The sequence below is a fragment of the Hirsutella rhossiliensis genome (assembly GCF_020360975.1).
Source record: "Hirsutella rhossiliensis strain HR02 chromosome Unknown scaffold00009, whole genome shotgun sequence".
Taxonomy (NCBI): Eukaryota; Fungi; Ascomycota; class Sordariomycetes; order Hypocreales; family Ophiocordycipitaceae; genus Hirsutella; species Hirsutella rhossiliensis.
In genome coordinates this window covers 397,456-422,283 of record NW_025408675.1, presented here as the reverse complement: position 1 = coordinate 422,283, position 24,828 = coordinate 397,456, and the positions used below count along the sequence as shown (strand labels likewise).

The 24,828-nt window shown below is 58.7% G+C and overlaps 7 protein-coding genes across 7 annotated transcripts; 3 read left to right on the top strand and 4 right to left on the bottom strand.

Annotated features, from left to right (window-relative positions):
- Nucleotides 1-729: 729 nt before the first annotated feature.
- HRG_07888 (minichromosome loss protein) lies at nt 730-3,386 on the bottom strand (the record flags this gene model as incomplete). Its single annotated transcript, XM_044866359.1, has 2 exons — nt 730-1,464; nt 1,527-3,386. The coding sequence occupies 2 exons, from the start codon at nt 3,384-3,386 to the stop codon at nt 730-732; spliced, it is 2,595 nt and encodes an 864-aa protein (XP_044718248.1).
- A 443-nt stretch (nt 3,387-3,829) lies between these two features.
- Nucleotides 3,830-5,141, top strand: HRG_07887 (WD40 repeat 2; the record flags this gene model as incomplete). The annotated part of the gene is made up of 3 exons (XM_044866358.1): nt 3,830-3,867; nt 3,927-4,095; nt 4,161-5,141. 3 exons carry the CDS (start codon nt 3,830-3,832, stop codon nt 5,139-5,141), a joined length of 1,188 nt encoding a protein of 395 aa, XP_044718247.1.
- A 6,617-nt stretch (nt 5,142-11,758) lies between these two features.
- Nucleotides 11,759-14,748, top strand: HRG_07886 (gastric mucin-like protein; the record flags this gene model as incomplete). The annotated part of the gene is made up of 2 exons (XM_044866357.1): nt 11,759-13,788; nt 13,860-14,748. 2 exons carry the CDS (start codon nt 11,759-11,761, stop codon nt 14,746-14,748), a joined length of 2,919 nt encoding a protein of 972 aa, XP_044718246.1.
- A 1,287-nt stretch (nt 14,749-16,035) lies between these two features.
- On the bottom strand, nt 16,036-19,392 carry HRG_07885 (ras family domain-containing protein; the record flags this gene model as incomplete). The annotated part of the gene is made up of 8 exons (XM_044866356.1): nt 16,036-16,233; nt 16,292-16,519; nt 16,580-16,627; nt 16,688-16,811; nt 16,871-16,912; nt 16,971-17,280; nt 19,122-19,200; nt 19,252-19,392. 8 exons carry the CDS (start codon nt 19,390-19,392, stop codon nt 16,036-16,038), a joined length of 1,170 nt encoding a protein of 389 aa, XP_044718245.1.
- A 295-nt stretch (nt 19,393-19,687) lies between these two features.
- Nucleotides 19,688-20,684, top strand: HRG_07884 (mitochondrial protein; the record flags this gene model as incomplete). Its single annotated transcript, XM_044866355.1, has 3 exons — nt 19,688-20,012; nt 20,077-20,371; nt 20,432-20,684. 3 exons carry the CDS (start codon nt 19,688-19,690, stop codon nt 20,682-20,684), a joined length of 873 nt encoding a protein of 290 aa, XP_044718244.1.
- A 657-nt stretch (nt 20,685-21,341) lies between these two features.
- On the bottom strand, nt 21,342-22,002 carry HRG_07883 (LSM domain-containing protein; the record flags this gene model as incomplete). Its single annotated transcript, XM_044866354.1, has 3 exons — nt 21,342-21,667; nt 21,734-21,802; nt 21,858-22,002. The coding sequence occupies 3 exons, from the start codon at nt 22,000-22,002 to the stop codon at nt 21,342-21,344; spliced, it is 540 nt and encodes a 179-aa protein (XP_044718243.1).
- A 1,436-nt stretch (nt 22,003-23,438) lies between these two features.
- Nucleotides 23,439-24,011, bottom strand: HRG_07882 (NUDIX domain-containing protein; the record flags this gene model as incomplete). The annotated part of the gene is made up of 2 exons (XM_044866353.1): nt 23,439-23,857; nt 23,942-24,011. 2 exons carry the CDS (start codon nt 24,009-24,011, stop codon nt 23,439-23,441), a joined length of 489 nt encoding a protein of 162 aa, XP_044718242.1.
- Between the last annotated feature and the right edge of the window lie 817 nt (nt 24,012-24,828).

Below are 24,828 nucleotides of genomic sequence, written 5' to 3'. Positions count from 1 at the left end.
AGCAGCCGACTTCCATGTCTGTGCTTCCGAGCAGGTGCCTTTTACGGACACTACTAATGTACTGGACTGCCGTACAGCGCCAATCCCACCCTGTATTTCCTTGCCCATGCCATTATTACCTACTTAGCCATTGCCTGTACCGGGGCAGAGCAGAGCCCCTGAAGCACCTTTTTCTCCTTACATTCATGCGCCTTCCCCGGCACGCGCAAACCCTGCGCCGGCCATATCCCGGTCATGGGAGACCAAGGAAGAAAAAAATGCCACAAACGCCCGGCTCTGCTAGTGATATCTGAGGCAACTTAATTCCCCAGCACGGCAGAGCCGTTGTGGGGCACCTGTTCGGGTCCCAAATGTCCCTAATAAAAGGGGGGGCCTCGGGGTTTATCAGCCCTTCCACGAATCTTGATTTCTTTGAAAAACGTTCCATATCCCAAGCCATGTCGTAGCCTCAGGTAGTCGTAACTGCATCACGTTTCATTGCCCGTTGCGGCACACGAGACGGATCAGCCAACATCGGCATTTGGACGCACTGCCGGAGACTCCCAGTGGGTGGGTATCTACGTATTTGTCCACAGCATACGGATACCCGTGCCTTAGGTACCTACCTAGGTACCTTAGGTTTAGTACTGTACTCAGTAACCCACCACGCGCATAAAACAGCGTCGTCGTCATCCCCATTCCTCTGCTATGCCAAAACTCGACAATACAACAAAGGGGCATCCGTTTCGCCTAAAAGCCATCGTCGGCCCCGTCGTCGTCGGCCGCTCCGCCCACTCTCCTCTCGCCCACCTCACGAATCTTGTCTCCGAGGACTGTGCGGCCGTACCGCTCGGCCACCTTGCCCGCCGCCTCCATCATGCGCCCCGTCCTGTCGCGCATCAGCTCCACCATCTCCAGCGCCCGCATCCCACGGTCCTCGCCCTCGCGACACTCGACTGCCAGCAGCTGCAGCAGCACCTTGTCCATGTCCAGCTCCATCCGCGACAGCTGCGACCGCTGCCTGTGGCCTCCCGTCGTCGCCGCCACCAGGTCCCGTAGCTGCGCTGCCTGCACCCCCTTGAGCATGAAATGCTGCTCCAGCTTCCTCGTCTCAGCCCTATCGTCGTCGTCGTCGTCGTCGTCGTCGTCGTCGGCTCCGTCTCTGTCCATGCGCTCACCATCTCCAGCGCTCGTCTCGTCACCCTTGCCGCTCTCCTTCTTCCGATGTGATGACAGCGGGATGGAAAACTCAAACTCGGACAGCAGAGGCCGCGGAAAGTACGGGTATAGGTCGCCGCCTTTGAGGATGATGCAGTGGAACTTGCTGTCGGCAACCGCCACGGGAAAGTACCTCTCGTGCTTCCGCCCCGAGGCCAGACGAGCCAACAGCTTGGTGTCCAACAGCGGCACCCAAGACGCGCGCGACGGCTGCCGCCAGTGCAGCAACGTCAGCAGTGTGCCTGTCGAGTCGTATATACACGGATCCTGTAGGCGCATCGCGCATATCAGCCGCCGTTCCCGCCTTCTGCGCAGCCATCGGCACTTACCCCCTGGTCCGAGAAGAAGACGCTCGCGAGCGTTGCCCCCTCGGGCAGAGCCACCGTGTCCTCGTTTTGGCAAATCTCGTCCCGCTTGACGTTCTCAATTGTGTACAGGAGGCGCGTGTTGCCGTCCGCGCCGACCGGGCCGTTGCCAATGGTCAGGACGTAGTCGCGCCAGCTCGCGCAAGTGACCATGGGCGAGCTCTTGGGCCGGTACACGCGGTACGGCATGCCAAATAGCGTAAACACACGCACGTAGTTGGAGCTCGTCGTGACGGTCACAAAGGACTCGCTGAGGGACATGGCCGTCACCGCCTCGCCCTCTGGCAGCTCGGTCCGCCAGTCGGAACGCTGCGTCCAGCTCTCGTGGGGGCGGTAAAAGATGTATGCCGGCGCGTCGTCTTTGGACGGACTGGAGAAGAGCGTGCCGTGCTCGTTGAGGCACGCCTTGTCGTAGAGGAAGGTGTCTGTAAAGTGAAAATCGCGCTGGAACTCGTGGTCGTAAAACTCGACGGTGACGGTGTGGTGCGAGTCCTGGTCCACGGTCCAGACGAAGCCGATGAGATTCAGGCAGAGGTACTTTCTGTTGCCTCTCCAGGGTGTAGAGCCGGGTTGGAACGCCTCGTGGTGCCGGGGCCGCATGAGGTTCATGCGCTTGCTGGGATGCTCTCCGTACCCGTCTCCTTCGCGGCCCCTTTTGCTTCCAGCACCAACCGCGTACCCGGCGCCATCGTCGTCGACAACAAAGTCGTCCTCGTCCTCGTCAGCCTCGGCGCCGAGGAAGGAGTCCAGGCTCCCGAAGGATTCTCGCCGCGCACGGCCTGGAATGTCCTGCTCGTTGCGGCCACCGGGCGCCAGCTGTCGCCGGTGGCCCGAGATCTCCAATAGGGGGTCATGAATAAATGGCGCCGGCTGGACAAAAAGCTTGAGCATGGGCGCAAACTGGTCAGGCAAGAATTCGGGGTAGATGTAAACTTCGCCGTCTGTCGTCGTGAAGGAGAGGATGTTGCGCGTGGGGTTCCATGCCAGATCAATGACATTGGAGTAGTCGTATCGCTGGATGACGCTTTGGGTCTTGGTCTCCCAGATCAAGATCTTGCCATCCTTGCTCGACGACGCCAGCATGGCTCCGTTGGGCGACCAAGCAACGCAGGTGATGTCGGCCAAGTGCCCATTGGCAAAGCACCTTTGCTTCTCCCAGTCGTTTTTGGAAATGACCTGAATGTCCCGTGTAGGCATGGGCGCGGCAAAGGCCCTTCCGTCCGGATGCCACTCAACCCTCGTCGACGCGTCAGACTCGCCGTCGAGGGCGCCGATGATGCCGTCGACCTTGCGTATGAGTTCGGGCTCCTCCGAGGTGAGCGAGTAGACGTAGATGATGCCGTCGGTGCACGAAACCGCTGCCAGCGTGGCGCCGGGGTCGAAGCTGACATGGCGCGCGGCTCGGTTGTGTTCGCGCAGGTGCCTGATGCGCGTGATGTCGGTGGTATGCACCATCTTGACGCTCAGCTCGTCGCTGGCAACGGCGCACCACTCGTGGTCGGCAGACAGGGCGACATCTCGGATGGGCAGCGAGGTGCGCAGGAGGAAGCGCTCAAAGAGGGCAGCGTCGAGCGAGTAGAGGCTGACGGTGCCGTCCTCGGAGCCGACGACGAAGAAGCTACTGCCAACGGCGACGCAGGCGTTCTGTTCCTGGCAATCATCAATGTTTGTGGGCTCGCCGTCCGAGTCCGTCTTGTACAGGCGAATCGTGTTGTTGGAGCCGACGGTGACGAGCTGCATGCCGTTGCTTCGCCATGCGCAGCGCGTGATGCCCTGCGTGTGGGCTGGCCGTGGCCGCGGCCGAGGCGCAGGTGCCGAGTCCATTTGGACGACTGCTTTACGGCTGGAACTCCACGGTCGGTTGGAAGGTGACTCGGCGATGAAGGAAAAGTGCGCGGAATTGGCTCAAAGGGGTGCGTGATGGCGGTGCGTGATAGCGGTGCTTCTAGGCCCAGGGAGGCGCGTGCTCGGCGCGTCGCTCAATTAAACCACCCAAAAGACCCCGCGATTACGATTACGCGCCAGCCGGCACGTGCCATCTCCACCTCCACCTCCATCCAGTCTCGGTCACGGGCGGAGAGCATCGTCGGAAAGCATGCTTCGTCGGTAAATCATCCTGCTGGCTGGCAAGCCTCGAATTCAGATACAGGATCGGCCGAGCCGCTCATCTCCCCGGTCCAAGAGTTGAACAAGACATCCCTTGCGACACGCGCATCACTCGCAACTGGTCCAAGTCACCATCGCAGCTTGCAACAGAATTCGCCGCGATGCAGTCCGCAGACAGCGACCACTTCTTCCAAACCGAGTCTGTGCCTGCCCAGTCCTCTCTACGTCCCTGGAGCACACTTCTGACACCTCAATCAGTGCATCGCAAGCACAAAAGGAGAGAAAGGCGGCCAAGGCCAGCAACAAGCATGGCAACCCCCTCAAGATGAAGTCCAAGATCCTCGCCGCAATCCCTGACCCGGCATCCTCCTGCACCTCCATCTTCATCGCGGAATCTGCCGGCTATGTGCGGCGCGTGCATCTTAACGTACGTGAGCGCCTCTGTTGCATCAAACAGCCCTGAACCCTCCTTGACAGCGGTTGCCAAAATAGTCGGCTGTGCCCAAGGCCACCTACCGAGGCCCCAAGGTTCCCGTCACCTGCCTCGCCGTAGGTGGCAGCGGAGACGGGACCATCTTTGCAGGCTCGTGGGACAGGGACGTATGGTCTTGGGACATTGAGTCGACCCAGCCTCGGCGCAGGTACAGCGGGCACTCCGACTTTGTCAAGACGGTTGTGTGCGCCCGCCTCGCCGGCCGCGAGATGCTCCTGAGCGGCGGCGCAGACAAGAAGATTATCGTTTGGGACGTCGAGACCGGTCGCCGCGTACACATCGTGCAGGATCCCACGACCACCATGCTCGCCGTTCAACACCTCGCCATCGACCCGGTCCTGAGCACCCAAGACGCCCTCGTCTTCGCCAGCGCGAGCAGCGACCCCAGCATCCGGCGGTGGGAGGTTACCCTGGGCGGATATGCGCAGCTACCCGAGTCGTTTCACGACCTCCCGGGCGCCGAGCGACTCACCATCCAGGAACACGACACGAGCGTCTACAAGCTCGTATTCGACGCCGACGACGACGAGGCCAACCTGTGGACCGCCAGCGCCGACGGCACCGCAAAGAGTCTGGCACGGTCTCGCAGCTTCGTGGCCGACGACGTCTTTGCGCACGGTGACTACGTCCGCGCCGTGCTCGTGTCGGAGCACTGGGTCGTGACGGCCGGGCGCGACGAAAACGTCAAGGTCTGGGACAGGGCGACGGGCAAGCTCTACTGCACGCTTGAGGGCCACTTCGAAGAGGTGACGGATCTCGTCATGCTGCGCAACGCCCAGGGGTCACCGGAGACGGTCTGCAGCGTCAGCATCGATGGTACGATCCGCACGTGGCCGCTCGACAAGGCTGCGCTGGACAGGGTCGTGGGCGAGATGCAGGCATCTCGCGAGGCCGGCCATGCCGAGACGGCGGCGGCGGACAGCGAGAACATGCTGACGGCTGAAGAGGAGGCGGAGCTGGCAGAACTCATGGAAGACTAGGGGACTAGGGAAAAGGGGAGATTGCAGAGGACACAGCTGGCCGCCAGATTCAGGGCCATCGACTAGACCCTTACGAGTACACACAGTGCAAGCCGCGAAGCACAAGTCTCATCCTCCATCGGCTCGGCAGCAGCAGCCAGCCCAGCGCTGGAGACTCTCCATGCACAACTCATCGATCTGGTGTGCGCCAGTTCGGAACATGTCTCGGGTGCCTGCCTTGCCTTGTCTGTACCTCTGGGACACGCGGTCTATCGAAACAACATGAGCAAAGTCCTCACTCACCCTGGCGATCTCAAAAAGCAATTGCGAAACCTCTGGTCTCTGTCGTACAAAGTATGTACATGTGCACGCGCGCATGCATCTGTGTCTTAGCGACCCAACCGATTCTTCAGTAATTATTACAGCTAGCCAAAAAGTCTTTTGTTTTCTGCAAATCTCGTGGCTGCCACGCGAGATGAAGTTTCGAGCCGCCGCAAAACAATAAAGAAAAACTAAAAAGAGGAGCGCCAAAGAAAGACATGGTTGGCTCACAAGGGGGTCCGGCTGGCTGCTTTCTCGGGACACGACAGAGGGAGGCGTTTCTTGAGACGACTTTTAGTCTCCATAGTCTTTCCCTCCTTGTGTCTGCGGGCTCAGGAGAGACTGCGGGAGTCAGCGAGAGAGCACCGGGGGAACCTGTGAGAAGGGCCGGTGTTGGCGCCACCGCACTATCATCACCGCATAACAGAATGAGCACTGGGCATCAGCTTTGGTAGCAGGGAGTCCGTACAATTTCCCACTCAACTGTCTGGCGCGTGCCTCGAAGGCTTCCGCGTAGGCCGTCGAAGAGGCTCCATACGAACTTACTGATTGGAGCAGTCCTCATTCGGGACTCGCGGGCCAACGGCCAACACGAGCCTGTATCTGACGGAAGCACATTCCATCTCTCGCCGCTCCATCGTCGCGCTGCCAGGACCTCGTGGTCCGCGGGCTGCTTGACCGCCGGCCGAGCCGCTAGGCCTGTGCCAGACCGGTTGAAATGGATGGTACCCGTATAAATAGCAACATCATCGACGGACTACGCGGCTCGGCACTGCTGCTCGATAGCAAACATGCGCCTCCCGGCCTACCGAGCCGTAAGAAAATAAGGCGTGTCCACCCAGTTCAGGGGAGGAAAAGACATGGGTGTAGATTGCGCGACGCCGTGCTGGTTGGTTGGCCCTGGATGACCCGTCTTCCGCCACTCCCCGCCCCGTCCTTTCTTTCCTCAGTGGATCCTCGTCCAAAGCTCTGACTTGAAATGTCGGCGGCGACTGCCTGGAGCAAAGGAGCTCGTGGGCCGGAGGCGCGGTTAGCAAGATACGCCCATGGAATCATGCTCCCCATCGATGATATCATTGCGGGAGCTCCGTAGTCAACGTTGCAGGATCTATCTTCGGCCCGAAAGAAATAGATACAGTAGGCTGCAACGACGCGGTCAACAGTTTTCGAAACCGGAGGGGAAGACCCAACAAGGGAGCGGCAACGGGCCTCACGGCGCCTCGATGTGAGTGGCCTCGCGAACATGGAGGGGCGGCCCACGCAACTACACGGACCAGGGCCGGGATGACGGGCTATCCCATGCGGAGCCGAAAACGGCGCTGCGGCTTACAAGCGTTGGGGCTCCGGTCCGGTGCTCCAGGTGAGATGGGATGATCCCTCCTCTTCCCGCCAGGGATGAAACCGCCAACCCCCCCCATCTATGAAGCTCGATGGAAGCGCGGTGACGAGCGCAAATGGACCCACGAACCGCGCAACCCAACAGCTCCTGGCCCTCGCACCACTGGCACCGAGCAGCTACCACGGAGCGCTCCCGGCCCTGGTAGGTGGATCGCTGCCGTGGAATATACCACGGTGACTACGTCGCTCCGTGTACGTGCTGTACTCTGCCGCGACGGGCGCCGTGCTGCACAGGACCTCGGGGAATGGCATGCCGCGGGCATGTGGCCACAGCACACACGAGGTCGTTGTATGGTGCATCGTTGGCCAAGGGCGGTGCGGTTGACCGGGGGCAGGAGAGGACCGAAGCAAAAAAAAAAGATGAATCAAATCTCCAGGGTGTCTCGTTGGCTTTGAGACAACCCCAGAACCCTGGACCTCTGGTGAATTGTGCATGCACTGGTTTTTTACTCCAAGGAGACCCGTCTATTGCGACTTACTTGGGAGCACTTCGTGACAAGACGATACTGTACTGCCGTGAAAGCTGATGAGACGATGTGCTCATGAGAGCTGCCATGCTTTGATCTCCGGCCCTGGTTTTGGGACAGCGGCTTCGGCTCGGCGCCGGCTGAAGGGTATGGAGACAAGTACCTGTGCGACGGAGACCCCGGAGGGCGGACAGGGCGGAGGCGTCGTTGCGTATCTCGGCGTCGCGGATTGCTCGTTGGTCCGCAGCTCCAGGTCCATAGACGAGACCGAGGGAGACGCCCACAGCCACGTTTTCCACAACGCGGATGGAGGAGGGGGCTGAAGAAGGGGCGCATGACGGCTCGGCAGCGGCGCCCATGAGACAATGAACGGCCCGTTCGCTGGGCTGTAGACAACGGTGATCCAAGTACTCCGTAGCACTGACTGAATGGCTGGTTGGTGGTGCTGACGACAACTCGAACGGCGTACGTGCGCGAGCGTACAGTGCAGCTAAGAGTAGTGAGCATCCGTAGTCTGTGCAGTAGTACGGATAGGCACGCGTGTGGCGCAGGTTGCAGGTCCAAAGTGACTGACAAGCAAGCAGGCAGAGGAGGCGACGAGGGGACTTGGTTAGCGCGACACGCTGGGCGATGCTCGACAATGGCCGTGTCTTTCTCGAACGAACTTGCTTGCTGACGTCTAGTTAAGGGAGAGACTGAAACCGGCGGCTACCGAAGTCTCCGTCCAGCCCAGCCAGCAAGGCCAGAGTCGATCTCGTGGCGACGGGTCCTCGGCGATGATCCTCGTCCAGCCCCGACTTTGCGACGGCTCTTGTTTTTTTCCTTCTTCAGTTGCGGCGCTTACCCCAACCTCACTCATTGTCCTCTCCTGTTTCTTGTCTCCCCTTTTCGACTCTATGGCGTGGCCGTTGATATTAGCCATTGGCTCTCCCCTTTTACACTGGTGACGAGCCAGTCATGCCATGAAACATGAGAGACTATTGAACGCCAAGGTTGGCGGCAGTAAACGTAACGGGTGCTTCTGTCCAGGATCCCCGAGATGGCGCAGCACGAGGCATGCTTGGGACGGGACTCGCTCTAAGCTCTTGCCCGAGGATGCAGGTCCGAGAGCTCCTGTGTGGCCACGCGGTCCGGAAGAGAGAATGGACGGCCACTCATCGCACAACTGCATGAGCTAGCATGCTGGCAACGATTGGTCACGAGGAAGCGACTGCCTGGACCCATGCGTGGGTGCAGAGCAAAACCAAAAAGGAGAGGGACTGGGCCCCAAGGGACCAGATGCCAGCCAGGGTCGCCATGAAACATTTTCCTTTTTGGGACGCCATGCTGGATCAGCGAGGGATGGGGGTTAGCCGCCATGTGCACTTGTGCGACACCCACAGAGACAGATGATGCCGGCGCTCGCTGGCGGCAAGCTCAAGAGGCCGTTGAGATTATGGGCCGGGCCATTTCTCTGGTCGGAGGGTTTGACCTGGCGCGTGGCGGACGGGCGGGAGATGATGAGCTGGCAGACACAGAGCGAAGGGTCGCAGGGGGGGACAAAGGCGAGGGCGTCATTGGTGGGCGGATCGTGGACCACGGTGGTCATGCTCGAGTGGTTGATGCCGTCGACAAGCGCTACTGCTCGCTCGCGCCGACCTTTTGAGCAGATAGTCGACCACTAATGCTAGGCAGGGGGCGCGGGTAGCGAGATGATCCAAGGGGAAAGGGTCGTCGTCGGGCGTGCGGCTGAGCAGGTGGAGATGTCGACTGTGAGATGCCGGCTGTCGTCTGCTTGCCATGCTGGCTTGCAGGTCCTGGTACTGTGTGCACGGGAAACACACTGTGTTTCTGGGCGACAAGGGCTGACAACTGTCTTGGTAGCGCCCATCTCCGCAAGGTATCGTCGGGTTGAGGTCCAGCCCCTGTCCTTGACGCCACTGCTCGCGACTGAGACCTTAAGCGACGTACGTAGCGCTCTGTGGCAGCTTGCTCGCGCCGTCTACCTAGCTCTGATAGTGCAGCGGATGAGCTCACCGCTCCCCCGCGTGGCTTACGTTGGTGCTTATCAATCGTCCAGCCTCTTAGGGAGTACACAGTGTCTACTTAGGTACCAAGGACCGTGGGCGGCGCCTGACGAGGAGCTTGGTGCACCAGCAGCACGTTGGCATCCGCACAGGTTGAGGAGCTGGAGCCTCAAGACGGAATGGATGGATTGGTCTTGGCACAGTATTATTTAGTACGGAGTATACTGCAGACAGTCATGCCTGAAGACGAGCGCTCAACCGTCACGACCAGCAACCCGGGACGGGACGTCGCACCTCTCAGGATGTGACCTCGCCAGCTGGCACTGTGCCGGGCGAGCCTCTCCTCAGGTACCGAAGCGTGTTGCCTGTGTTGCCCAAAGCTTGTTTCTGCCCATCCAGGCACGCAGGGAGCCAGCATGTGCATGCATGTTTGCCCATGTGCCGGAGCTCTGAGCATATACCGGTACGGATATCCGTACCTCGAGCATAGCTATGCACGTCGATCAGCCAGATGCAACGCCGTCACATGTGCGCATGTGTGCGCATGTGTCAGTTACGTACAGGATACCTGTCAATTCCGAAGCTCGGGCGCACGGACAAGGACGATGCCATGTTTCACGTCGCGTGTTGGCCACGACGCCGAGTGCCCATCCCATCTGGGTACCCATCGACGGCTTTGATGCGATTCTCCAAGAGCATCTGTGCAGCGACGGCCTTGTTGGTACAGCCTGGGCTTAGCATCATCGCAAGGTTCTCCGTACGGTCGGACGGAGAAATAGCCGCCCCACCCGACCCTTGTTCCTTGACCCTTTTTGACAGCAGCAGAGCGTGCATTGACCCGCACTCACTCGCCCATCGTCAACTTTTGCTCGTCTTTTCAGTCGCCGCAGAGTCACTTTCGTATTTACTTTTTTCCAAACCTATAATGACCTATTTCGAGTTTCTGGCTCATTGTATCATTTCGCTATCAGGTATTCCGTACTCCGCACCGAGCGTGCTACTGTAGCACGCACAATGGGCCTCCCTTGTTCCTCTCCCTTGGCCTCCCTTGTTCTCCTCCCCTTGGTCTCTCCCCCCCCTTGGTCTCTCTCTCCCCTTGGTCTCTCTCTCCCCTTGGTCTCCCTCCCCCTGTCAAGTGGCTGCTGCCTGTCTGTTCGCCTTCTCCCCTTCAACCCCCTCCCCCGGTCGTTGACGAGGGGGCCTCGGCTTTTGCAGTCATCTCCAGTCGGTAAATGAAGGCGTCCACAACAGGGCTGATGAGCAGCTGCTGGGCTCATGATCAACCTGCTGTCCGGCTCGCAGCCCACGTTGGTCGCACCTGCATACTCTGATCCGTCTTCGGCCACAGTCCTGCGGACAGCAAGGTAGATGAAGAGCCGCGGCGTACATTTTCACAAAGGGCCAGCCAGCGGCACCCACCCACGCTCACGCCTGGCACCCGCATCGCCATGGCTGTATCAAGACCCCCAAGGGCACGCACGCGACAGCCGGGCGCTCGTGCCCCAGCGCCCCTCCCCGCCCAATGCTGTAAGCAGACGGGATGCCGTCGTGTGCGGGAGGCTGCCAAGCGCCCAAAGCCTTGGAGGTCGGCCTGCACTGTACAGAGTAGCGAGTAATAGCGAGGCTGGGGGGTACATGCAAAGATAGAGAGGTCGAGGACTTACCGATATTTTAGTTGGTATAGCTCGAGGTTGGCTGTGCCGGTGGACCGATCTCTCTTGGCCACACACCCCTCTCCTCCCCCCCCCCCTTCCCGAGCATCCTTCTCCCTTCCGTACGGCTTCTCCCCTTCTTTTTCCATCTCCATTTCTTCTTCTCTGCTTCTTCTTCCTCTTCTCCTTCTCCACGGTGGTGATGACGATAACGCGCTTCCCCCTCCCATATCCTTCTTGATCTGCCCAGCCCAGGCGAATTCACCGAATCCTTCCCGGCAGCACCTCCCTCACGTCTTTTGTCACCGCCTCCAATCTTCACCTTTCTTCTTCAAAAATCTCTGCTTCATCTCGTTGCCAGCCGACCAGTGGCCTGCTGGCGCCGGCTACTCGATACCCTTACTGCTGTCGCAGGCATATACCATCCAAGCATCTGCCCAGAGGGCACACATTTCACCCTTGTTCTCGCCGCTGGAAATCGCAACGAGCCACGGCATCCTGCCAATTCGACCTCAACTGACCATCTCACCGCCCTGGACGACCTCGATCCGGTGAACTGCTGCTGATCAGTTAGGCAACCTCATCTCTCGGCCATGCCATTGGAGTAGCAGTTGCCTCATAACGTACAGCATCCATACTTGACCCCAACGTCATCCTGGCTTGGACCAGTAGCGACTCGATAGGAAAACCAACCTCGAGCCTTCCTTTCCGCTCTCAACCGCGCTCGGTCTTGCGAGATCTGGGGCAGATATCTCTCGTCGCACATCCGCCTTCACTCGCCAGAGTCGCAAGCCATGGCCCACCATGAGACGGAGCTTCTTGGCAGCATCGTTGCCTTTGAAGGCCGTCCCGATACCATCTCTACCCAGCTGCGGCTTCTTCCTACCTCCTCTCAAGTCCTCATTCTTCCTAGCGTCCAATGCAATTTCCCCAATGTCGATCTGGGGCAAAACTTCGACGCCCGCGCCTACGTCAAGCGGGTTCACGATGCCCTCGTCGCCCGTAACGAAGCCGCCCGGACCTTTCTGCAGGCATCGACCCCCACCAACAAGCGTCTGGTCTTCATGAACGGAGGCACCCCCAGCGCACAGGCCCTATGCATCAAGGCCATCATGATGCACGAAACGGCTGGGGACAGGGCAGAAGCCGGCGCCATCTTCGACGACCTGATCAAGGATGGAGTGGCAGGACTACACGAAGATTGGCATCGCAGGAGTGCATTCGACGGGCGCGACCAAGCCGGCGATTTCGAAGATCCCATAACAAGGGCCATGCGTGCCGCCGATGCCCTGGACCGCCAGACCGCCAGCTTGCAGCCCTCCGACGACCTCGACCTGACCGTCCCCACGCGACAGCGCAGCTCGAGCCTGCCCTTGTATGGCTACTCGGACGCCTTCGGCGATGCCGCTCCCTTCTTTGTCTTTGGCGCTCGTACAGCCGAGAAAGACGGTCAAGTCGATGAGACTTGCCCTACGGCCCCCAGGAAGCCAAGCCTGGCCGTGCCGCAATCCGATGACCCAGCTCAAAAGCCGACACTCCTCAATCCATGGAACCGGGTTTCCATTCCCTACTCGCCAAGCTGCATCGGAGAGTCGTATGAGCCAAGCTCCTTTCAGGAACGCATCGAGGTAGATGCGTCCTCGCCAATGTCGGATGTCTTCAGCATCCAGACCCTCGACAATGTCGTGTACGGGGAGGCATCCGTTTTGGATGTGAGGCACTCCGTCAGCGGCAGAGGGTCCTTGGCAAGAGTCAAGTCTCTCGACAGGATCTACCCCGCGAGCCCCAAATTTCGAGACCTTTGCATCCCTTCCGAGTCGTGGCTCGCTGAGCCCGAGACTCCTAGGCCGCATCGTCCGCAATCCCTCATGGTGTTCAGAGACGACAAAGACGCACCTTGGAGTCGCTTAAGCATCGTCGAGCGACCCAGAACGGTCATGGTGAGATCCAAGATGCCAATCGTCAAGGTAGCACCCGTCCCGCAGGGGAAGAAGAAGAGAAAGAGGCATGTCAGGGCAAGGTCCACCTACGTAGACCGCGGCACCGATCCCGACGCCGAGTCGGACGAGCAGGCTCCGTTCCAGCCCGTTTTCCCCTTGACCGAAGACCTGGTCGTCTTCTTGAAGGAGGAGACTGCAGATGGGCTGCTCGAGTCAGCAGTTGGTGCCTTTAGGGACGGCCACTACCCGCTCCTACCCCTGTCCCCGAAGGCATCTGAGCCGATTGAAGATGCCGAGAAATCGTTGCCCGGCACCCCGAGCTCTCGCTCCTCTGAGGCCCCCAGGCACTGCAACAGCGCTCCTGAGCCTGAAGAGGACATGGTCGCTCCCGCATCGGCCAACTTGGACGACTACGACCCATTCGCGTACATTCAACCTACTGCGCAGGCGCCGAAGCCGTCGCCGATGGCCCCCAAAGTGACTGTTGTACGCCCGCCCACGCCGGCTCATACTCCGCCGCCCTCGGTCGCCGTGTCTGAGAATGAGCGCAAGGTTCACGAGTTCAGTATCGCGACAAACCAAACGGCAGTAGCTGTTCAAAACTCGCTTCGGTCCATTCTTGCCGAGTATTTTCCACCTGACACCCAGGGATACCACCAGTTCCAGTTTTCCCTGCTTCCCGAATTCGACGGCTTGTGGAAACCAATTTTCCGCGGCACCGAGACCGACAGCCCACAAAAGGGCGAGGGAAACATTCACCAGATCTTGGCCATTGGATCGCAGAAGGGCGTCAAGAAGGAATACTCGCTGGCAATCACCGGCCAACTGGAAAGGCTAGGTAGCAAGTCCAGCGACCTGGGTCGAGCGGACATAGTAGACTTCCGGTAAGTTACAATTGCCTCTCCACGTCCTGTCATGTTCTCCCTTGGCGTTCCATGCTGATCGACGAGACTAGCTACCTCCTTGCCAACGCGATGCAAGCCTTCACGGCTCAGCCCCTGGCAAATCAAACTTCGGACAACCCGTTCACCAACTCGTATCTGCTTGCGACACTCATCGTGCCTCACCTGGAGACCTATCTCGCCCTCCACTGCGAGGTTCGATATCTGCTGTTGCAGTACCCGCCGGAACACCTCGGGACGGTCCTGGCCCTGCAGAAGCTCGTCGGCGTCGACCTGATGAAGGTTGCGCAGATTGTCGACTCCAACAGCAAAGAACACCTACCATTCACCCACATTCGAGGTGTTTCCATCGGCAGCAAGTCCGAGGCAAACCCAGGAAAGCGATCGTCGCCCTCTCCAAGCCCATCACCCGCCGTTCCCGTGTCCAAAGCCAACTTTCTCCTCACATCAACGGCGTCCGACAAGGACATTGCGAAGTTTGTGTCCACTGTGTGGAATATCCCGGCCGATTTCGGGGATTCCGAGACGCCGGAGTCTTCAATCCTAAGCTCATCTAAAAGGAAGGCAAGACCTTCGCCTCTCCAGTTGAGCAGGGAAAACCTGTCCCCTTTTCCCAAAGTCAGTCCTCAGAGTCCCGTTTCGCCCAAGACGGTTGTTGCGTCTCCGCCTATGCGCGACGTCCCGCCGTCCGCTGTGCGACCTACCTCGGCAGCCGAGTCGGTTCGAACCTCCAAGTCGGGCAAGAGCAAGCAGAGCCGGCGCAAGTCTCGAGGAAACACAGCGACACCAGCGGCAGATACCGCGTCCATCATGTCCTATGACCCCGCCGAGGAAAGCGATCTCGACTTTGACGAGCGCAGACTGATTCCACTCTTTCTGAGGAAGACTGGGACGCGCAAGCCCAACAGCCGCAAGGCGCTCAAGTTCCTGGGTCTCGCCTGACATCCGGCCATGGACGCGCCGTTGCCGTCATCTTCTTGAGCGGATTCTTTGTTCCCTTGAATATTCCACCTCGAGAGCCACGGCCTCTTTGCAAGTCAAGTGCTTACGACGGAGCCCTCTACTTGGCCTCGACGCTCATTCTCCCAAAAAAAATTCCTTATCCAATTTCACTTTTTTTTATGTTGTCTGTTGATCTTCAATAACGCGAATGTACAATATACGGCCATGTTGGAAGAACTTGGACCATGGGCATGGGGCGGGCGAGCAAATACCCAGGGCAAGGCAGATATGTAAGGTATACCGGAAAGGCGAGGGGAATCTGCGCAGACGGGGTAGCGCATTCTGATTGGCACAAGCACGGAGTCGATATATCGGTGAATTCGATGACATCGCTTGTTTGGACACTTGGGTGTGACGGCTCATGACGTTTGCCTCGGGCATGTCGTGGCATTGTAGCGAGTGATGCCAAGATCCTCAGTGTCCCAGGTCGGAACTACGTAGCAAAATGCCTGAGCAGGGGCGAGATGACATGGCCGAGGTGCTTCCTTGCGCAGCTCTGAGCCCGAGACATGGCGAGGGCATGGCGATCCGTACCTCAACAGCGCAAAGGCGGGCGAGCGGGTAGATTCACAAACAAAGGTCTCCTGTATTAAAAGCCCCCTATTCGCACAAGAGCAGAAAGCGCCAGATATTGCGAAGCAAGAAAGAGAAATGAGGAGGAAAACAGGGAAGCAAACAATCGCACAAGTCGGCCCATCTCACGCGCAACGCAAGCTGCAGCCCAGACAAAGAACGGGAAAATTGGCGAAGAAAATGACGAGAGAATCAGAAGACCAAAAGAAAGGCAGGAAAAAAGCGAAGCAGCAAGGGGGGGGGAAGAGGCCAGTGAATAAACGATAAAGGCACGGGGCTGTATGCGTATCCGCTCGTGCCCCGGCATCCACGCTGCTGGCCGTGATACACGCGCTTGGACGCGTTATGATGCGCTTGTCGTGTATCCTTCGTGATCCTCTTCTTCCTTTACCACCCTAGTCGCCCATGGGCACCAAACGGATTGCCTGTCCTAGTCGAGCCGCGCCCGTCGTCTCTATGCACGGCGCCTCGGTCATCCATCGCGTGCGGCAGGGGAGCAGGAGTCAAATGGGACATGATTCAGTCTATGCGCAAAAACAGGGAGAGGACGTAAATCGGGAACGGAAACAGAGAAATCATGATGTGCCTGCCTAGTCATTTCCGCGGCGGTGAGCCTTAGTCCGTGCTTCCCCCTCCACCTGATGTCGAGGCGACTTAGCAGCAGCTATTGTTGGATGAAGAGCCGACGCCCTGGCCCTGGCCGACTTGGACGCTGGGCTTGGTGTTGTTGGCCGTCGTGGTACCCATGCGCTCCTTGATCTGGCGGGCCATGGTCAAGAAGGCCTGCTCGACGTTGCTCGCGTTCTTGGCCGACGTCTCGAGGAAGGGAATGCCCAGGCTGTCGGCGAATTCCTGGGCTTGAAGTCAGCCCTGATCCACCAATGATGAACGAGGCGGCGGCAGGTCTCACCTTTGCGACTGTGTATTCGACCACCTTCTTATCCGACATGTCGCTTTTGTTGCCGACGAGCAGCTTGTTGACGCCCTCGGTGGCGTATCTGTCAATCTCTTGGAGCCACTGCTTGACGTTGTTGAATGAGTCCATGTCGGTTACATCATAGACGACGCAGATGCCGTGCGCGCCACGGTAGTAGGACGAGGTGATGGTTCGGAAGCGTTCCTGGCCGGCTGTGTCCCACTGCAGGCGAGGGCGCGTTAGGTCGGGGTGCATGGCCGTGGGGGCGGGGGGGGGGCTTACGATCTGCAGTTTGACCGTCTTGCCATCGAGTTCTATCGTTCGGATTTTCTGCAAGTCGTTTAGCGGTGCGCGAGTGAGGAGTCAGGGGGTGGTGGATGGTGGGCGTACGAAGTCGACACCGATGGTGGAGATGTAGGACTCGGTGTAGGTGTCGTCGGCGAAACGCAGCAGCAAGCAAGACTTGCCCACACCGGAATCACCGATGAGGAGCAGCTTGAAGAGGTAGTCGTATCTGGCATGGGAGCGTCAATAAGAGACGACGGATGGCGAGCGCGTAGCGGCAGGGGGCACGGCGAGGCGGGAGAAGCGCGGCAAAGGGCAAGGAGGAGGACTCTGGGCAGCATCATAGTCAGCACGCGTGGCTGCGAAGATCAGGAGGTAAGCGCACCACTCAGGGTTCATGTTGGCGGCGGACAGCGCAGAGGCGTCGGAGAGGGAGCCAGGTGTCTTGTCGATGACGCGGGGTGTGGTGGCGATGTCGAGAGCGAGGGCGAGCGAAAGGGCGTGGAGGTTGAAGGGTTGACGAGGTTGAGTACTGTAGGTATCAATAAAGAAAGAAAGAAAGGGTACGTCAGGGAAAGGAAAGCCGCCAGTCGGAGGCTGGCACTTGGTGGGTTGGATGCTGATGGGGTCACGTGCGGGCCGATGCTTGTCGAGGCGTGCTGGCGTGCTGGCGAGGTACTCGGTACTTGCACAGCCTCCTCGGGGCACGGGCCGGCCAGCACAGGCGGTGTTGGGGACCCTCAGGCGCCCGGGTCGTTGAACAGCGACTGACTCCCCGCTGAAGGGCACCAAGGTAAGTACCTAGGTAGGTACGACTACAGTGGGGGGACAAAAGTTCCGGTCAATGACGCTAGCGCGTCGCGTACGCGCGTCTCCCACATTCCAACCCTTCCTCTTCAAATCACCATCATGCCTTCAAAATGAGCCCAATTACGCCCAAAAAAACACTGGAGCCCTCATAAGAGGACGAAGATTGTGACCCTCTTTGATTGCGGCTTCTCAGCTGCCCTCGTCGGCGTCAAAGAGGACGTTTCTCCTAGAGCTGTCTACGGAATCGTCAGGCGTTACAGGACACAGTCGAGTGCGAAATCTTTGCCGCGCTCTGGGAGACCCTCAAAGCTCAATGACACCCATAAAAGATATATCTTTCGATGCATCGCGAAAGACCCTTTCATCTCGAATGCTCAGCTTCTTCGTGAGGCTTCTCTAGAGTGTTCTACACGTACTTTAACACGGTACCTTCGACACCATGGCATACAACATGTACGCGCTCTTCGACGTCCAAAATTAACAGAAGAACATGCTGCAAAGAGGCTACAATTTGCACTACAATACCATCAAAAGCCAGCTTCCTTTTGGCATACATGGATTTTCTCTGATGAGACGTCAATCGCTCGTGGGGACGGCGAGAGACAGAAGTGGGTTTTGCAATTCAGTACGTCTTAATACCCTTACTTCAAAAATCCCTCCTAATTGCAAAAAGGGGGATAGATTAAATCCGAAAAACGTACAAGCAAGAGGAAAACCTACTCGACATTCCCAGATGTTTTGGGGCGGCTTCTCCTTTAATCGGCGGACTTCTCTTACACCAATGCTAGGAGACCCCGACTCAGCCCGTGGTGGCGTTACTGCACGCCGTGTGCTCGAGACCTTACAAGAAAGCCTACCTACAATTGCAGAGCCAGGCTATACATTCGCCCAAGATAACGCCTCAACACATACGGCGGCCATTGTGCAGGCGTGGCTTGGCTGCTGGGTCGAAGAAAACAGGGTAGATTTGGTCGACTGGCCGCCATATTCACCTGACCTAAACCCCATAGAAAACGTATGGAAGCTGCTTAAAGAGAGCATTATGGAGACTCACCCTGAGCTCTCAGACCTTCCAAAGAACTATAGCTCCAAGCAGAAGCTCTGTTTTGCAGCGGTTGGAGCGTGGGAAGACCTTGAAGAGGATACCCTCAATCACCTAATAGAATCAATGCCTCGGCGCCTTCAAGCTGTTGTGGCTGCACGTGGCTGGTATACCAAATACTAGCCGAAACAACAATAATCTCCACTCAATTCTCTATATATTTATATCTTCGGCTTCATAATTGACCTTCATTTGGCAAAGTAATGTGCTGTTGAAAAGAGGGCTCTGATGCGGCGTTGTGGTGGGTGGGCCGGATTGACCGGAACTTTTGTCACCCGACTGTAGTAGTATCTCGCTTCGACGAGTACAGTACAGAGAGGCCGAGTACCTAGGTACCTACTTACTCGACAACAACCTACAGTACAGTGCAGTAGTTAACTAACTACTCCAGCATCGAGGTAGGAAGCGAAATGCACGACGGAATCCTTGATGCATGCAACATATGGCCGTTCATGTCACCGCGTGGCTTGTCGAACACGGGTCTCAGCCGTCACCGACAGCAGCAGGACGACCCTTGGCTAAGTACTCGAGGCCAATCCGCCGCCGGCACGCATGTGACGGACGGACATGGCCGCGTGACGACCAAACGCCGTCTCGTCTCCAATCTTGGCTGTCCCAGAGGCTGACGGTGGCCCGTCTTGCGTATACTCTGTACATGTGCTGCTGCCGTGATGCATCTTTTGCCCTTGATGTTATTGACCTCTCTCTGTCCAGAGTCAGCGTCGCATCAGCCGTTGGACAATCGCAACACGCTCACAGCATACGCCTCCAGATGGTCACTGTGGACCTCGAAGGGAGTGAGGACCTCCGAGGAAGCGAGAGACGGACAAAGCAGCCTCATCAGTAACCGCACGTCTAGGCAGTCATTGTTAGAGTGCCGCCAGCCGGGAGCCGCCATGGCGGATCAGCCGCCCCCCACAATGGTACCAAGTACCTCCACCACTTGTCGATAACCTCTTCTCGACCATCACCATTGGACATAACTTGCCTCGACAAGCAGCCTCGACAGCTTCTACCCTCGGGGCAGCGTCATCTTGACACGGGCCGGCCTTTGAGCTGCCCAAGGGGGAAAGCATCCCATCTTAGCTCGTCAAAGCCCGTCAAGCAGCCTGCAGCTTACTCTGCTCCCCCTTCCGCTGCCCATCGTCACCATCTATGCGGCTCCCCTCCACTGCCGCTGGCCTGACCACCAAATGGCCGCGCCGCTGATGCGCAACGCCGTCAAGCGCCCCGGCAGCTCCTCCCGCGCCCTCCCGGCTCTGCTCCGACGATGCCGCTTGGCCGTTTGCATCAGCAGCAGCATCAGCAGCAGCAGCAGCTCCGCGGGGGCAGACGTCAAGCCCGCCACGCACCACCACCTCGCGCCGGAACCCGCGCCCCCAGAGGTGCTGCTGCAGCTGCCGCGGTCCTCAACGCACGTACGCCTCGCCAGACCCGCCTTCGACGCCACGAGCCTTCGCTGGGTCGGGGGCAGAGGCGAGAAGAGCCCGGATCCCAACAAGGCCAAGCTCGGAAAGAGTATGCCGCATGGCTTGTCCTTTCAGTCGATTGCGGGAGCTCACTAACGCACCACACCGGGTAGCTCTCAGGATACTCCAAGAACGCCTGCCGACCCTCCTGCAGTCCCCGCTGCCCCAAGAGATCCTCGCACCGAACATCGCCCTGCAGCTCTTCCCCACGACCCATCCTCACCTCCCCACCGTCTCGGGCCGGGTCGCATACAACGCCGCGCTCTGGACATCCCCCATTGCGTGGAACCGCGTCCCCATCATCGGCAACGTCAGGCTCGAGATTCTCGCCGAGCGCATGACCTCGGAGCCCCTGACCTTCCTGCCCCGGCGACCCGGCGCCATCCCCGAGCAGCTCGTCGTCCGTTGGTGCGAGAAGCGCAGGCCGGCAAAGGGCGCCAACGGCCGTGAGCCCGGCGGCATCGTCAGGACCCTGTGGGGCGGCAGGGGCGCCGGCGTCGAACCCAACAAGGCCTTTACCGGCCTCTTCACCTTTGACTTCGACGCCCAGGGCAGGATCCTAACCCACACCATCGAGCAGGCCCAGGAGGGCGGCGACTGGGAGCGAGGCGTGGGGGCCAAGTTTGTCGGGCTGACGGACTGGCTTCTCGGAGGCATGAAAGACCCGGATGATACCCCAATACCAGTGTTTGAGAATCTCAAAAAACGACGCGAGAATTGAGGCGTGGTATAGGGAGGGCCAGATTTGAGCGCATTGGCGCAACCTTGATGGCCGGCCCTGATGTCGACACGTCAAACGGGCTGAATGGCGTTTGGATGCATCTACTCGGCTCTCATGATGCGCATGATTCGATTCTCAATGGAAATACTGTACAATAGCAAGTGAGCGAGATCACTCTCCGCCAAATGCTTCAAGCTCTCAACCTGTGTGCCATGTACGACTTTGTCCGTCACTGGAGGGTGAAATGCATAGCGAGGTGACCCGCCCGACCTGGTCCATTGATACGCGGGGCAGACGTCAAGCTACGCCATGAGAAAGGATCATCAACTCGGCACAAGTGACGGTGATTCTTGGCCAGGTCTCCATTCCATGCGCTGCTTGCAAGGGCAGACGTACAGCTTTTCAACCATGTTCCGTGGCATGCCAGGCGACCCATCTCAACGCCCCAGTCCACCACTTGTCGCGATCCACGTCCCCCGCTCGCAACGAACCTAAGACCTCTCGACCAGGAGAGCATTTCACAATATTCTGCCCGCCCAGGCCGTCTCCGTAGCTGCAAACGCAGCAGCCCGTGACTCGGGGCATACACCGGGGGGGTGTCTCGGGGAGCATCGGGCCTTTTGCCCTCCACCAGCCAACCTCCGTCAGTCGATGGCCTCAGAGAGCGATTTCGCCAAGGTTCTCCCCCTCAAACCCAATCTTGGCGAGCTTCTTTAACCGCGTCTTTTCTTTGGTCTTCTCCACCGACTTGCGCTCCTCGGCGAGCTTCTTGACGACTTCCAGCTCGGCGACTTCGTATCCGGCGGGCGCGTCGTCGTCTTTGTCCAGGTCGATCTCACCTAGCATCAGCACGTTTTCTCCTCTGACGAGGAAGATGCCGTGGAAGACGTCTGCGTAGAGTCCCTGCGTGGTCTCGTGGGGGTCAGCGCCGATTGTTTTCGTCGCGAATATCCGTTCCGTCGTCGATTGAAGAACCAAGTTGGCTGCCAAGGTGTCAGGAGAGCGATCAAATCTCAGCCAGCGTAGAAAACGCAGTGCAAAGAACCCACCAAACTGATCCCAGCTTCTTAACACGCCAATCAACTTCCTCCCATCGCGCAGCACAATCATGAGCTTTTCTGCGTGACTCGTCAGCGTCAACCACCAGCATTGGCCGCAAGGATCAGTCCGTACTGTCAGTGAAATCCAGGAGTTGGGCCGCCGTCGTAAACATCTGCGGCGGCAGCTGAGGAGGTGGCTGCGGAGCGCCCCGGACCTGAAGAGGAGCAACGGCCTGGCCGCCGTGCGGGGGCGCATCTGAGAGAGACAGCTTTTCCATGGTGTCATGGGGATTTGGGAAGGCTTTAGAGCATCAAGAGTTCGGGTATGGGCTTCCGCGCTGGTTCCATGGGCCGGGGTCCTCATGCGCTCGTGCATGGGAGCATGGCCAAACGCGGGACGCTCTCAGGTAAGAAAGCTTGGGTGCGGCCAGACGTTGGAGCTCGCGGCCGTCCTGACAAAGACAAAGATATCGATAACGTACAGTCATGTGACGTCGACGGAACCACGCAGCCGGGTTGTGGAGCTGGTCGTTGTCCTTTGTACAGTACATCCCGCCGTCCGGGCCTACTACAGTCAATTATTAGTTCACGGGCTGGACGACCTTTGTCCCTATCAAAGCATCGATTCGAGCGAGATTCGAACAAGTGGCAGATTGGGGAACGAGGAGGCTCGAAGCCTCCACCTCTCCATAGTTCACTCTCAGCTAGCGCATCACCCCGTGGGACAGGATGCTTTCCGCGTCTTCTAGCCATGCTCTTCTCGTACTAGGTTTTCTTTCTCACGACTTTCTTTCTTTTCATTCCTTGTAATCGCGGCTGACTGCAGGGTTAAGGAGGATCCGGGGTCAGATGACCAAGATCTGCGGCGGAGATTGGAATGGGCGAAGATATATCCTGCTGCCAAAGAAGGAGGCTGCCAAGCCCGTTGGAGGCTACAGAAGAGCGGAGCAAGCTCTGCCACGTTGATGCGGGCGCTGACGGTGTCGACGGCTTGGGGAGGGGACAGGCTCTGGCTGCACATGCGCTACGCTGTGCTCGTTTCATCGCCATACATACGACGCAAAACGCGTTTTCATTCACCACGAGTAAGCTCATATGACCCGGAGGCCCCAGCTCACATCATGTCCATGAGCGATACATAGGACATACCCATGCATGCTCCGTGTCATAGAGGCGACGCTACTCAGCGGCGAGCCCTTCATTTCCTCCTGGCTTTCCGAGTGCGGACGGCAAGGGGTGACTGCCCCGTCTATCAGTGCTTGCTATCAAGGATGTCGATGCTCGTAGGCAAGAAGCCCTTTCCGTACCCGGCGAATCACAAAGAACCTGGCCTGGTTCATCTCGTGCCCGTAGAGCTGTCACCGCCAGTCATGTGTCGTCTGCCATCCAACCTCGTCCTAGGCCTCGATGCTTGTTGCAAATAAAAGAGGAAAAGGTGGGGGGTAACAGGGGGAGGGCAAGAGACAGGGGAAATGGCGAGAACGGGGCACAAAAGAAATCTATAATGTCCTCAACCTGCAACGCCTTGATCTGGATGCAAGATGCGTCTGCCCCTGCAAACGATGAGATGTGTGTGTAAAAGAAATTGGCCTCCAGGGCAGCGCGAGGCAACGCGGACCTCAGGCTGAGTGTACCGCACGAGCGTCTCCGTGGCACGGCAATAAGCCAACGTGAAACGCCGCCGAGCTTCACCGGTCGAGGGCGGGTGCGGCGTCTATAGCTGATTGATGGTGGAACGCTGCAAGGCCTCCTGCAGTTCGGGCCTCGCGGCCAGAGCCTCGTGGGCCTGAGCATGTGTGAACCACTGCCGCTCCCGCTTGTGCCTCTCCGGCCAGTCGTCGACCTCGCTCAGTACGGTAGCCTGGTAAAAGGAGTAGCGGGCTCGGTCCTTGGTTGACTTGGGCGGTCGCTTCTCGTCAATTGTGCCCAGGTCGTAGTCGATGTTGATGGTGATACCGGCCTCCTCCCAGGCCTCACGCGTGGCGGCTTCCTGGCACGACTCGTCCGTTTCCCAGCCTCCCTTGGGCAAGACCCAACCCTTGCGCCGCGTCGACTGGATCAATAGGACGTAGTTCTGGTCCGGACTGAGCGGGACGACTCCCGCAACCAGACGCTCTCCCTTGGCGCTGTAGCCTGCTCGGCGGGAAAAGCCATGTCAGTTGGGTGAGGGGCGGCGAGCAACAGGACTGCAGTCCGTGGCAGAGAGGGCCAACTTACGCTGCTTGTTCCGACCGGTGCGCGACTGCATTGAGCGACCATCGGAGCCTTCCGAACCCGGGCCTGACATGTTGAAAGCTATCGATGAGGATGGGGAGGTTCTCAGGAACGGCGGACACGGGTTTGGCGGTGCAGATAGATATATATATATGTATATATATATATCGCACCGGTCGTTGCGGCTCCCGAGTCGAGGGGTTCTGCGAGCGGCGGGGCAGATCAAAGCGTGTTGCGAAGCATCATCCTGTACTGCTGTTGCGTCGGTGCAAAGTGTGACGAGGGAACTCGATCTGAACGAGACAAAGGGTCAGAGCAGTCCCAGGCTGGTCCCGGAGCACCGGGGATGAAGCTCAATGGGGAGTGTGGGAGGCGTCAGAAACGACGAGAGTCTGGCGGGCGGGCGACAACGCGGTTTATAATTCAGTGGTGCGAGCAGGACGGCCGGGCCGCTCAGGTCCCTGCGTAGCAAGTCGAGGTCTCTCGGCGCGGGGGAGCAGGTGGGCAGGGTACCTGGTCTACCAGGCGCAGTACCCGCGAGTACGGAGCAGGTACGGCGTGTACTACTAGTAGGTACCTACCTAGGTAGAGCCCCACTGTAATAATAGTAGCAACTCCGGTACCTCTTCCAGGCATTCTACTAGTGCCTCACAGCGAGGCAGGCAAGGTTCTAGGCCCCAGCGAGCGGTCGGTGCCGGTGCGGCTGCAGGGTGTCGTACTGTATTAGGTTGCTAGCAGGATCGATGATTTGCATGGAGGCGGTAGCGGTGACCTGCCGCAGCCAAGGTGAGCATTCTGGGCAGGTATTCCAGGGGCACTCACTGTAATTACAGCGTTGACCAAGATGTGATGAGTGTACGGCACACAAAGCTAGCCGCCTTTTCACAGCA